This window comes from Sander lucioperca, chromosome 12, assembly GCF_008315115.2.
Source record: "Sander lucioperca isolate FBNREF2018 chromosome 12, SLUC_FBN_1.2, whole genome shotgun sequence".
Taxonomy (NCBI): Eukaryota; Metazoa; Chordata; class Actinopteri; order Perciformes; family Percidae; genus Sander; species Sander lucioperca.
The window spans coordinates 38,342,182-38,354,933 of record NC_050184.1 but is presented as its reverse complement, the minus strand read 5'-3'; the positions used below and the strand labels follow the sequence as shown (position 1 = coordinate 38,354,933).

The 12,752-nt window shown below is 41.7% G+C and overlaps 1 protein-coding gene across 3 annotated transcripts in view; it reads right to left on the bottom strand.

Moving 5' to 3' along the window:
- Positions 1-3,629: 3,629 nt before the first annotated feature.
- avpr2aa (arginine vasopressin receptor 2a, duplicate a) overlaps positions 3,630-12,752 on the bottom strand; it is a 12,189-nt gene continuing 3,066 nt past the window's right edge. For all 3 annotated transcript variants that reach the window (XM_036008585.1, XM_036008586.1, XM_031284046.2), the window contains 5 exons: positions 8,079-8,464; positions 7,709-7,954; positions 7,319-7,465; positions 5,800-6,403; positions 3,630-4,676 (listed from right to left, as the gene is read on the bottom strand). In XM_036008585.1, the coding sequence (XP_035864478.1) occupies positions 4,474-4,676; positions 5,800-6,403; positions 7,319-7,465; positions 7,709-7,954; positions 8,079-8,462 (1,584 nt within the window). In that variant the 5' untranslated portion in view covers positions 8,463-8,464 and the 3' untranslated portion in view covers positions 3,630-4,473. The remainder of the gene's footprint in view (positions 4,677-5,799; positions 6,404-7,318; positions 7,466-7,708; positions 7,955-8,078; positions 8,465-12,752) is intronic.

Here is a 12,752-nt window from a genome sequence, read left to right as displayed (position 1 = left end):
TCTCACTCTCACTCTCACTCACTCTCACTCACTCTCACTCTCTCTCTCTCTCTCTCTCTCTCTCTCTCTCTCTCTCTCTCTCTCTCTCTCTCTCTCTCTCTCTCTCTCTCTCTCTCTCTCTCAATGTCATTTCCTCCATCATATTAGACATCCCTGCCACATTTCACACTAAAAGGTCAACCACAGTAATAGAGCTTCCTTTTTTTACATGGACTTCTCTTAGCTGGCCGGTTGCCATGAAATACTGTAGGTTAAATAGGAGCAGACACATCACAGCAAACCGTTTATTTACGCATAAATCCTGTGAAAGCATGTTGAATGAGCTCCCATAAAATGGATTTTATCAGACACTGTCCACATGCCTGTTTTTACTATGAAGAAAAAAAAAAAACTATAGGGCCTTTGTTGAGGTGTAAACACAACCATGCTTTAAGTAATGAAAACAAGGTGGGCGAAAGTGATAAAAGCTAACCTTGATCCCCCTGGCTCTCAGGGGAATAACCTAAGGTAAATACATACTTAATCTTCTCTAAAATATGAGGCAAGAGTTTCTGTAGAAACTGTCTGCCACCAGTAAAAACAAAAGTGTAGCTATATTTGGCAAAAATCACCATGAAAACAGTTGCAGTCAGACTGTTGTAGTAAAGAAAGTCATATCTGGATGCAGAAACCTTTTATGTGAGAAAGATTTCTCCCAAAATAAACTCCCAGCTGCTTTGACAGACAGAAAATATATATTTTTTTAAATCATCCATTTGAAAGAGATAAAAGTGAAACAAAGACAATAATTTTGTGTTCTGAAAAAGAATGGTACATTGCCTGGCTTGTGTTTCTTTAGCTTCATCTATTTATTAAGTAAGATGCTCCAGTGCTCTCTGCTAACAAAGACAATGGAGTTGGTTGTGTAAGTTGGTCTAGGCCAGATATGCCTCCTGGTGTCTTGGAATGAGCTAAGTAGTGGTCTTGGTGGTCATCAGGTCTGTGGAGAGGTCTTGAGTTAAGCAATGCAGACATATTGCTCAGTGTAGTAAAGCTTCTGGCTCCAGGTCTGATTTATTCAGACTTCAGAGCCACTGGATGCACTCCTTGGCTGACCCTAAATTGATTCGGAGAGGGACGTTTGCCTAGTTTTCTGCCCGTGCGACTGTCACACAGAGGAGTAATTTATATCCTGATCGCAGCCACATGCCTGGCAGGAAGCTGTGCCCCACTGTAATGAAAAAGTGACCTTGAGTTTAGACATCAACCTTGCTTCAGCTCGGAAGCCATAAGGACATTCAGCATGAACACACCCTCACTAACGCACACACCACAGGATTACAAAAACACAGTGACCTACCCTATGGACCATCTATCATTATGCTCTGACAAGGGGGGGGGGGGGGGTTATGGAGGTTGGGGTGATAATAGCTATTGTCAGAGCTTTCATCCTCCGGAAACAAGACAGAGTCACCGGGAAATTCTCTGCAATGATGAGTCTAATTTAAGTGGGGTTTGTGCCATTTATTGGAGAACATTCATTATTTAGGCAAGCTGTTGCTGTAATGCTCACTAATGGCTGTACAGACAGTATAATGAACAACGAAAGTGTCTTTGGCCTCTCCCATCAATCTGACAGGCTGGATGGATCTGAAATCTGGTCTTTCAGCAGAGAAGAATCATCCTCTGACCTTTCAGCTTCCTGTCAGGAAGAGGAAAATACATGAACACCCTGAGGGTTTGGGAGAAGTTCATCTATTTCCTGATATAACAAAGTGAGACACGGGACGTTGTTGCTGTAGCCTTTTGTTTTGGCAGGGAATCAAAGTGTAGGCTTGCGTCTGGGAAACAAATGCGCAGTGGTGTGCTAAAAGCCCAAACACTCGCACAGAGGAAAAGGTGAGGCTTCTCCTCTGACCCAGACAATGAGTACTCCTGAGGCACCTTAAAAGCATCCAAGTATTGTTCTGGAGAATCGCATACCACTGCTCTCTCATGAAAACAGGGTGTGCTGAAGTGACTTAAAATGAGTGAATGGCATTTTTAAAAAAACAAACCACTTTTTACAGGAACATCTAATCAGAAATGAATAGTTTGACCAAATACAGAAAGCTTTAATCTTTTTTATACACATAAAGTTATCACAGTATGTACAGTAGCTTATATAATCATACTTTATAAAAATGTAAGTTTTTAAGTCTGTCATGCAGTTGAGGGGCATAATACATTACTGTTTACACAGAAACAAATGTAAGATAAAAACTGTACATGAACAAAAGACAGTACCAGGAACCAAGTAATATATATACTGTACTATACTATATATAGGCCTCTATATATTATACAACAATAAATAAAAAGATAAAAGAACACATGGCTGGTAGTGTGATATAACAAATGTATCCTGCTCTGGTGGTAGCTCTGTCTAATAACATGGCTGACATCATAGAGTTAATCCATTACAGGCACTTGGTTTGACTGGGAGTATTTTCACTGTTGATGTGAAGTTTTTCTTAAACTGAGATGCAGTAATTTCTCTTTACACTTAATATGCCTTATCTGTTGAAGCTCTGTAATAACCTCTTTAAGACCTGAATGGATTCTACAGTCAAGCTTTTAAAAAATCTTTGGTTTGACATCGACTTGTTTTTTACTATACATATCCAACATTACAATTGTATATTTACATTCAACATTTATCTTACACAAAATGTAATACTATTTAATGTGCCTTACATTTTAAATAAATATACTTTTCATCCTATGCACGGAATGCTGTTTGTTTCCTTCCTGCATCTTCAGCTTAAAGGTATAGTGGAGGATTTTCCCGAATTTTAGAAAAGAACCGCCCTCTCCACTTTTTGAAAAAATGCACATGCGCAACACTCTACCTGCTCCCGAGAGGGAACGCCTATTAAACGTGTGCACGAGAGAGCATGCACGAGCCTAGTTCTCCTCGTGCACGCTCTGTTTACAAGTTGCTGTCGGCATGGCCCATACAAGCCTACTTTCCAAAAGAAGATTTGCACTTTTTCCACTATGTCAGACTCGCCACCGGTAAGTGAAAATCTATTTACGACAAGCATCTCTAGAGCTAACTTTAGCATGCTACAGGCCAATAAACAAGCTATGTCTAGCATCTAAGTTGTTGTTTCTTTTATTGCTGGTGCGTTTAGAGCTTTCAAGAAGAGAGTCTTGTGGGATCTGATATTGACTACGAGCCCGTGCCCTGTTCATCCGGACCAAGATCCAGGAGGGGGGGGTGCGCCTAGAGGCCGAGGGAGACGAGGTCGGGGCGGGGGCGCAAGAGCCAGCACCAGCCGAGAGCGGGGAGAAGGCGGCCGTGAGAGAGGGGGAGGCAGCGGTCGGCACGACGGCCTTACGTAAACATATCACCAGAATGATTGACAACTAGGAGGACCAATAGTTTTGATGATCCACCCGGAAAAAGAAAATCCTCCACTATACCTTTTTAATGTTCATATTCTTGTTTCATACATTCAGGAGAGCCTGACAGAAAAGTAATTTGATGTACCTCATATGCTGTGTTTGTACGAAATACAATCACAAACGTAAATAAGTGTGTCCCGGTTGGTTTCGGAAATCTGGATTGGACCTGTCACTTCTGTTTTTTTTTTGTTGTGAATTTGTGTGTGTTTCAGTCTGCAGTAATCCCCAGTATTCCAGTTCCTCGCGGGGCAGTGTCCTGACTCTACGCACTGTCCTCATGAGTGAATCTCCGTCCATCTGGCTAACAAATCACTCTTGTTACTTGGAACAGGATTCCTCCTGAGTGAATATGAATTCAGCCTCAAGAATCCGCCTCTGATCTACTTTCTTTGATTCAATAAAGATTGTTCACATTTTTAGATTTTTTACTACAACCTTCTCATGACTGCTCCTGCAGCTGTAACATCCATGTCTTCCCCTGTCTGTTTTCAGTCCAACAGCCGTCTCGCTCTATTGCTGTATGTGTGTGTCTCTCTAAGTCTGATGTTTTGTTTTCCCTACACCCATTGCTTTGTCTGCTGCTTTGTACATTAGGCGTGCCGTAAGGCCATTCATTCAGTGATCCACCCCTTGCATTCCTGCTGCTCCACTCAGTCTGAGCAGGAAAGAGTTGTACTCTTATAAATCAATGCACAGGGTCCTTCTCAACTGCATCTGAGGTGAAAAGCTCTTTACTTTCAAGGCCATTTTGCATTACAGATGCTGTCACTGACAGCCACTGTATATTCCACAGTGCCATTCTCAATGACACCATTCCTCTCTGTTGGGGTGGAGAGGGCCGGTGATTACAGATAAAGGTCCTGTTGACAGTACAGCTGTCCTTTGTTGTTGGAAACATCTGGTAGAGGTCAGCGCGCTCTGTTCTCAGGCTGTGACACTGGAGGTGGTGATGGCAGAGTTGCACTTCCTTGCATCGGGCCCATGTGCACCTGTGCATGTATTTTCAAACATATATCTGTGTGTCTGTTTCTGTCTCAGTCTCTGTCAGTACAGGGTGTCCTTGGTGGTGGAGGTGTGTGTGGTGGTGGAGTCGTCGGGCAGGGAGCCCCGGCGGCCAGTTCGCGACCGACACTGCAGCAGGTTCTGCAGCTCTCTGGACACGCTGCTGGAGAAAGCTGTGTAGATCCACGGGTTGGTGCACGAGTTCAGACTAGCCAGCAGCATCAGGATAGTGAAGGCCACTCTTGCTGAGAGGACACACACACATACTCGCACATTATAAGACAAGTGCACATGCAAATGCAGGGACAAGTACGTGTTAAAAGCATAGAGTATATTTTCACATGTACAATGGGGGACAGATGATCACAGTGTTGGCTACATCACACGATGTAGGCTCATGTCTTATGAAACAAACAAAAATATGTACAATTCAGTTTGAATGTAAACCATTTATGATTATTGTTTTTCATTTTATATTCTTCAGGAATAGCTGTAAATATCTCAGTGGTAATAAGTCTTTCTATGTTAACGTAATACTGTAACCCAAATTGAGGACAATAGATCAGGAAAAACTGATTTTAGAAAACAAAGCTGATAATAATCAGCTGTGTGTGTGTGTGTGAGTGTGTGAAAGATTACATGCTTTGCTCCGTACGTCTGCTTGTGATTTTGACTGTGACTTTGATGTGTGCAAGTTGCTGGCACGGATCATTGTTGATGAAATGTCAACATCTGGCCATGTTGCAAAATCAGCAGGGGATATAAACAGGTTATTTACTGGCCTCTGATGTTTGTCTTTAGCTTTAGATGAGAGGACACCCACCCAGTCCATACTATCTGCCACAACATAAGGCTACACTAGCCTTAAGTTGCTTCATCACTGGTTGCCAGCAAGGACATCAACATATGTTTGTGTGCTAAAATGTACAGAGGCCAGATATGTCTTCAAGGGGTTTCTGGTTGTGGGTCAAAACTAACATTGTTTTTGACCTCGTATTTCACACTGTTACCACATCTGAGCTGGAGCTAGGTGTCCTTGAAATAATGAGTGAATATTAGACTTACTAAGATGGATAACAGCATTGATCAGAAGTTGTTGCTAAAAACCAGACCCAATCGTTTAGCTTTTGTTTTTGGCTGCTTATAGTGCACAACAGATAGGGTTTGTCTATTTAGGGCAATTAACTGGATAAACTGGGCTTAGAAGAATCAATCCATTTGAGAAAAACAGCTTAAGTGATTCATTGGCAGTGGGTATAACCCAGCTGTTGTTTTTGTTCCTTGTAATTGCATACATAGGTGAATGTTGAAATGTTGTACCAGAACTTATTCAAATCATGCTGGTGTCATGGATAAGTAGTGACTAACCTTGGTGTGGAGGGTTAGGGTCCCAGGCCGCCCAAAGCTGGACAATGAAGAAAGGTGACCAGCAGATAGTATAGACCAGCACAATGACCAGGGTCATTCTCACTGTCTTGGACATGGCTTTAGTGATGCTTGGAGGCGGAGTGGCTGGAGGGGGAGTGGCTGGAGGGGGAGGGCGTGCATAGTCAAGGGAGCAGCGGGGTGAGCCTGAGGCTAGCTCGTAGGACATGTAGGAGTCCTGGCAATCTGAGCCCTTCAGTGTTTGCTGCTGTGTAGGCGATGTTGTTGTCACATGTTCACCACAGCAACTGTTATACTGGATAGATGATGGTACATAGTCGTAACACTGTCCCACTTGGCTGTTATGGGTGTTATTGTGAGGGTTGTTATTCACACCCTTTATGAGCTGCCCTCCTCTGTCGTTCCTACCCCCTCCTCCAGACGCCCATATCCCCCTCTCCCTCTCCCTCTCCCTCTCCCTGGCCCGCTCGTCCTCCTTCTTAAAGCTGTGGAAGCGGAAGAAGATTTCATTCTTCTTTAACTCAGTCATCACTATCCTCTCTGACTTCAGGTAGATGTTATTGTGAATCTCTCGGAAGATTCTTATCTGAAAAATAAGATTATTTTCAAGAATTAGCACAGTTTAACATGAGAGCTATGGGCCTGAGGATGGCATTTTATGACTGGCAGGTGCCAGATTCAGATGCTTGTCTGTGCTCTTTGCAGATAATCTTGTTTGCATTTTGGCTTTAACAGTGGCAGGGAATTTGAAACAAAAGAGAGAATGTGTGTTGGCCATAAACCAGTGACAGACATTTTTATGCAATACCGCTACTCTTCCACTCAATTACAATCAGAAAAGCTACCATAAAATGTTATTGCAGCAAAATTATTCTTCATGCTCTGATGAGAAACCAAAACAGTAATTTGAAAATAATAGTTGATTCATAGCTACTTGTAGCTTTTCTTAGTTTTTTTTTTTTTTTTTTGGTACAGATTTTAAGGTTTGTTAGTGCCAACTAATCCTCTTCTGCCACCTTTTACTTTTAAGAGCTATATGGGGGCAACATTTAAACTGCAAAGGTTCTGAATTACTTCCTTCCTTCTGCATAAACTCCATTATACTTCGGAAAAAATGTCTAAAGAGGCATCTCTATCTGAAATCTGATAATAAAAAAAGGTCAGGGATTCTATGTTTGACTGATATCTAGTACATTCCACTTCCTTGCGGGAGGTTTTCGGAGTGGGCAGATTTTCTGAGCAGCCGTCTCAGTAGTGGTTCTCAAAGTGCTGTGTTAATTAGGGGAAATAGCTGGACCCTGGAAATATCTTTCCCTAAATAGACCAGCAGGGCTGATGGGAGGCAGCCCAGAATGCCTATGCGCCATGGGATGCTACATTACACCAACCACAGTCCCCCACGGGTAATCGAACAATGCCTGCCAAATGCACCCTCCATGAAAACAAAACAGAATTTCATTCATGCCACACTTGAGAGCCAAGCCAGAATAAACAGTACTACCTGACAGATGGTAATGATGAGGGCGGGCAGGACGAAGACAGCCATGGTCATCCAGGTGACGTAGGCCTTCAGCCCCCACGGCTCAGCAAAGTGACCCCAGCACTCAAACTCCCCAGAAGCCACTTCTGAGCGAGAGAAGATGAACACCTGAAAGACCGAACAAAAGGAGGGTGGTCAGCACACCCGCAGCCGTGACTATCAGTTTCCTTTTCCATTAGCTGAACTGAAGCTAAAAATAGACCAACATCTTGAGTTCTACTGTAGAAATCAGGGTGTGAACGCCTGCTGAGTTCTCATTTCCCATTTCACCATATGTTTTTGTGTGTGTGTGTGTGTGTGTGTGCGCGCGCGTGCAAGGTTTTGTTTGCATGTGTGTTCATCCCTCCCTACCTGCGGTATGCTGAGAACTAGAGCCAAGCCCCAGGCCACCATGACAGGGGTGTTCCAGCAGGACATTGCTCCCCCACGGTAGGCCTGCAACGGGCAGCAGATGGCCTGGTGCCGATCTACCGTCATGGCAACTATCATGTAGGAGGAAGCAAACATGCCCACAATCTGCAAGTACTTGATGGACCGGCAGAGAAAGTCAGGCCCCTGAAACCTCTCTGTGATGTCCCATATGAGCTGGGGAAGAACCTAGACACATGACAAAATAAACAGTTATTTGTATATTTATATTGTATCTAGTTGTAAAGTGTGTTATTTTGCCCACTGTCATACTAACTAACTAACTTCCTATAACATCAACACGTTAACTGACCTGAAAGAGGGCCACCACCAGGTCAGCCACACACAGGTTGACCATGAACACGTGCATGGGGGCATTATGCTTCCTCCTCCTCAGCAGAACCCACAGCACAAAGCTATTCCCCAGGGTGGTAAGAGCCAGCACCACCCCGAGCACTGCAATCTCTGCCCGGGCCAGGCCCAGGTCCCTCATCTTGGGCTGGGGCAGGGTGTAAGGCGTGGTGGTGGAACCATTCTCAGGGAAAATCCCGAAGAAGGATCCCCCGCTGTGAGAACTGTTGAGGGAGTTCAGTTCAGAAAGAAACAAAGATGAGGACGAGAAGTTGTTCCTTCCTGTTGTGACCAGAGAGGACAGGGCTAACCCATCCCAGTCCGTTTCCACACTGATGCTTTCCATTCCTGGGAGACAGATAAACAAAGTGTTACAGACAATAAAATCTGTTGTTATTTCTGGTTTGTTAAGATGATGCCCTGCGCAAAATGGTCATCAGGCAAACTGGTGCACGGTCATAAGACTGTCTACACTCAAATTTTAGCAAGCGCAGATTTTATCAACAAACAATTTACTTGTTCTGGGTTATCACAATATTAATGTCCTTCCTGACCTCAAATTTGTCCGCTGAGAAATATTTCCTGATCATATCACTGAGAATCCAAAACCTTGGGCCTTTTATTTACAATACGTGACTTTTAACACTATAAATAGCTTCTGTTATACAATTGTACGACACTTTTCTGAAAGTAATGAAAGGCAGGGACTGTACTAATCATGCTGTCATGTAAATATTGTATTGTTTTTGGTGCTGTCTTCAAATCTTCAATGCGTTTGTATCTTTCAAAGCTGCCCGTTCTGTTTGACGCAAGTACAGAATAGTTTATTTTCTTTTTCATATTTTCTCAAGGTTGATTTGACAGCTTTCCCCTCTATCCCACTCTTATTCGTTCACCTCTGCTCTCATAATTGCTCTCATCCCATGCTTACCCCCATACATTCCTGCTTTCCCCTGTTTTTGTTTCCCCCTCTCTTTCTCTTCTCTCATTCATCCATTTTTCTCTCCACCACTTACACTCTGGATCTCAATAAACTTCACGTTTATTTTTCTTTGCTTATAAATAAATGACTCAAAAGAACAGAAAGTTCATAGGAAGGAGATTACAATTTCAAGAAGAGAGTCGTGGGATGCTGGGGGAAGCCTTGGTCAAATGAACTGCACATAAATGAAAGTCTGGGTTGGAAGATAAGGAAAGAAAAGGTGGTCAAATAAAGAGAGCTTTGTGGTGTTAAAGTACTTAATACAGTGGGTTGATTGACACCACATTAATGTATTATTTTGACTAATGTGCAAGGAGTGGTTAGGTATACAAATATTACACTGAATGGGTGCTTAGAAAGTTTCCACGTCTAAAAATAGGAGGAAACTTCATCGTCATAGTATTGTGCAAGAGAGTATGACTAACAAGACTTTACAAGGTTGTTCTCATTACTCCACTGAGACCTGATGGCTAATTTGCTAGTAATAGCGTACTCGCTGCTGTTTGTGTGAGATAACACAGCTGAACATATTGTCAAGCATTTCATGCTGGCTTTGCCAGAGGAATGTATTCAGATGAATGCATGACAAGCCAGGCCATCTGGAGCTCTCCGCCCAGCATGAAGGTAGAGACATGAAATGGTAAAAGGAAGAGAATCTGAGTGGAACCATTTCTCTTAAGTCAGACAACGACTCTTTTGTTTGAGTGAAACCCCGCTGCCACACCAGGCGACCACAACACCGTCAACCAAGTCTAAATCTGCATTGGTGTAGTGAGTTTTTAGTATTCTGCTTACATATTGGCCCTGTCCAAAGGTCCTTTGGATCAAAGCTAGTAATATTCTTTTTTATTATCTGTTTATGATTTTTTTCCTTTTCAAGTTTTTTTTTTTAATTAGATGAGTCCTTTTTTTCATTAAGGAATCTCCTGTCCTCTCTTTGTCGGGACTCGAGGAGCCTTGTGACTCTCTCTGTAATTACAGCATAATTCACAAGAGGATTCTTTGTGCTGCTGTAGTCCTTTATACCCACTATATAATGTCATTATGTATATTTGCGCCCAAAATCCCCTTTTCAAGTATGTCTCTGTGAAGATAAGGTGTAATGACTTACGGAGGGAGTAGAAAATAATCCACAGTATTACAGTAATGCTAAACTAATATTCCCAATTGTATTCAATAAAATGAAATAAAGGGATTAATAGCTGGTAGGAAGAACCTTTTGTAATGGTGTCAAGACGTATATGGGGAAGTGTGTGAGGCATTTCCTCCTGAACAGATTGACAAAGTATTGTTACCTTTCTAAGTCTTGTTCTGATACATTCTGAATGAGCCCCTGTTTTCCTAAACTCCTGAAGGACACAAAGTATTTTCTCCAAATATGCTCATGTCTCATTTGCATGGATTGTGCATCCAAGAAATCAAGATGGATTGTCTTCAAATTGCTTAATGGCTCCAAGACAGGAGACCCACACGTAGCTCAAAATTTCTGGCACTGATATTTCCTGACCTTAGAGGAATTTTCTTAAACTGAGGGTACATAGAGAGGGTAAATGTTGTCTGCAGAACTGTGCTGGATTGAGTTTAATGTATTCCTTTACATACCCTGTCTCTGAAAATGGATCCTGCTTTGCTCTCTCTTTAATAACAAAAGCACAGCACATCTTTCTCATCTGTCTGATCGACTTAATGTTAAACACAAATTATTCCATCTCTCTGAGCTGGACGGACTGTAGACACTGCTTTTAGTAGTTAGTGCAGTACAGTTCCTTCCTCTCTTTACTTTAAGGCTTTCACTTTGATTAATGATGGAGTCGATTTCTCTCTTGCTTTCCTCTCCAGAGGCAAACCGGTGTGCAACCATCCATTTTCGCTTTCCATCCTATACCTTTTTCCCCGAACACAGGACCAGTGCCTCAGGGATGACAGAAACAGGTAATTAAAGTGTGCAAGAAAACATAATAGCTACCAAGCATTCACATCTTTTAACATCTCAGTCCTCTTTTCTGGCTGTGTACATGTTTTGGTCATTCCCTTTGACAAACTGCGTCATGTTCCAGCTATGCCGAGATCCAAACAAATATGTTAAAGTCCTCTTAAACAATCCTGAAGTATGTTAAGTACTATTCTTATTCTTATTCTTATCCCCATAAGTAACATTTTCTGAATTATATGAAAATGAATCATCAGACAGGAAATTTGCATAATCTGACACAGTGAAAATCAGGCCTGTTAATATCTGTCAATGTTGTATTATTGTTGCGTGATAATGCACTTTGAGGAAAGATTGATTTAAAGTCTGAACTACTTGGACATAAAAATCAATGCAAACTTGATCTGCACTGTGACAGTTTACATAACAATTTCTGTTTCTAGGGATTGCTAATAGAGTTTCATATTGTGTGAAAATGAATGGAATAAAATGGATGTCTGGAATGGTGCACAACATACATGCATTCTTTTTTCAACACAGAAGCAAGGTTTGCAAAACAGGTAGTTGTAAGGTGTAAGGGATCTGATGCAAATCCACTGCTATTGTCCTTTAAGTTATGGTTTGTACTTATGATCAAATAATAAAACAACTTTTTAACAAGAAATTTAAATTTGAATAAAAGTAGAAAACATGAGGTGGACACTGAACCTCCCATTCTTACTTTTAACTGTGTTTGGATTTCAAAATCTCTAGTCTCTAGTTCTGTCTTGCCATCTCTTGCGTGGCAGAGAAACACTCACTCTTTCATGCACAGAGCACCTTATTTGCATTAAAAGACACTGACAGTGTGAATTCAACATGGTTGGCAGATAATGGTGGTGACATCAGACAAACAGGTGCTTAAGCCCTGGGTGCAATCCAAACATAATGATAGATCCATCACTTGGCAGTCTGTCTTGTGTGTGCATGTCAGTCCCTTGATTAGTTCCCTTTGACCCAATCTGATTAATGAGGACCTCTCTGTCCTCATTAGCAGCCCAGTGTACACTCAAACAACCTGTCACTAATTTCCCACTCTAATTTACTCTTCTTCTTCTTTTCAATTTCTTCCCCTCACCTGTCATTTTCTCTTCTTTACATTTATCCACCCACTCAATATTTCTCCTTCTGTCCTTTTCCCCCAGGTGTGTTTATTAATTTCAAAAGAGCAATACAAAAGCAGTTGAAAAATATATGTATATGTTTCCTTTTTTTGCTTACATACACAAAATAAAATAAACAACAAATCAAACCAAACCAAAACACAACAACCTCCACAGTCAGTAAAGAGGATTAAATACAAAAATACAGACACATATACAGCATCCAAATTCAGCAAAACATTACAATAGGTAGTCACCCTAACAGAGTACAAAATATGACATATTGCCAGGTTTAGGCCAGTCTAGTCTTAGTCAGGAATATGTGAGAAACTAGTATTCTCAAAATATAGAAAAAATGGTCCCCATACCTTTTTGAGAAGAACTCCTTGTAGAAAGTCTAATTTGTTCTAATTGAAGGAAATAAAGGACATCTGCCAACCAGCGTGCATGACAAGGGGGGGTTCTTAATTTCCATTTAGTGACTCTCCTTCTGTCTTAACCAATCCAACATCTCCTGTCAATTAAGGATCAAAACTGCAGAGGAAACTATTTCTGATATGCTTAATATTTCTGTTTGATTTT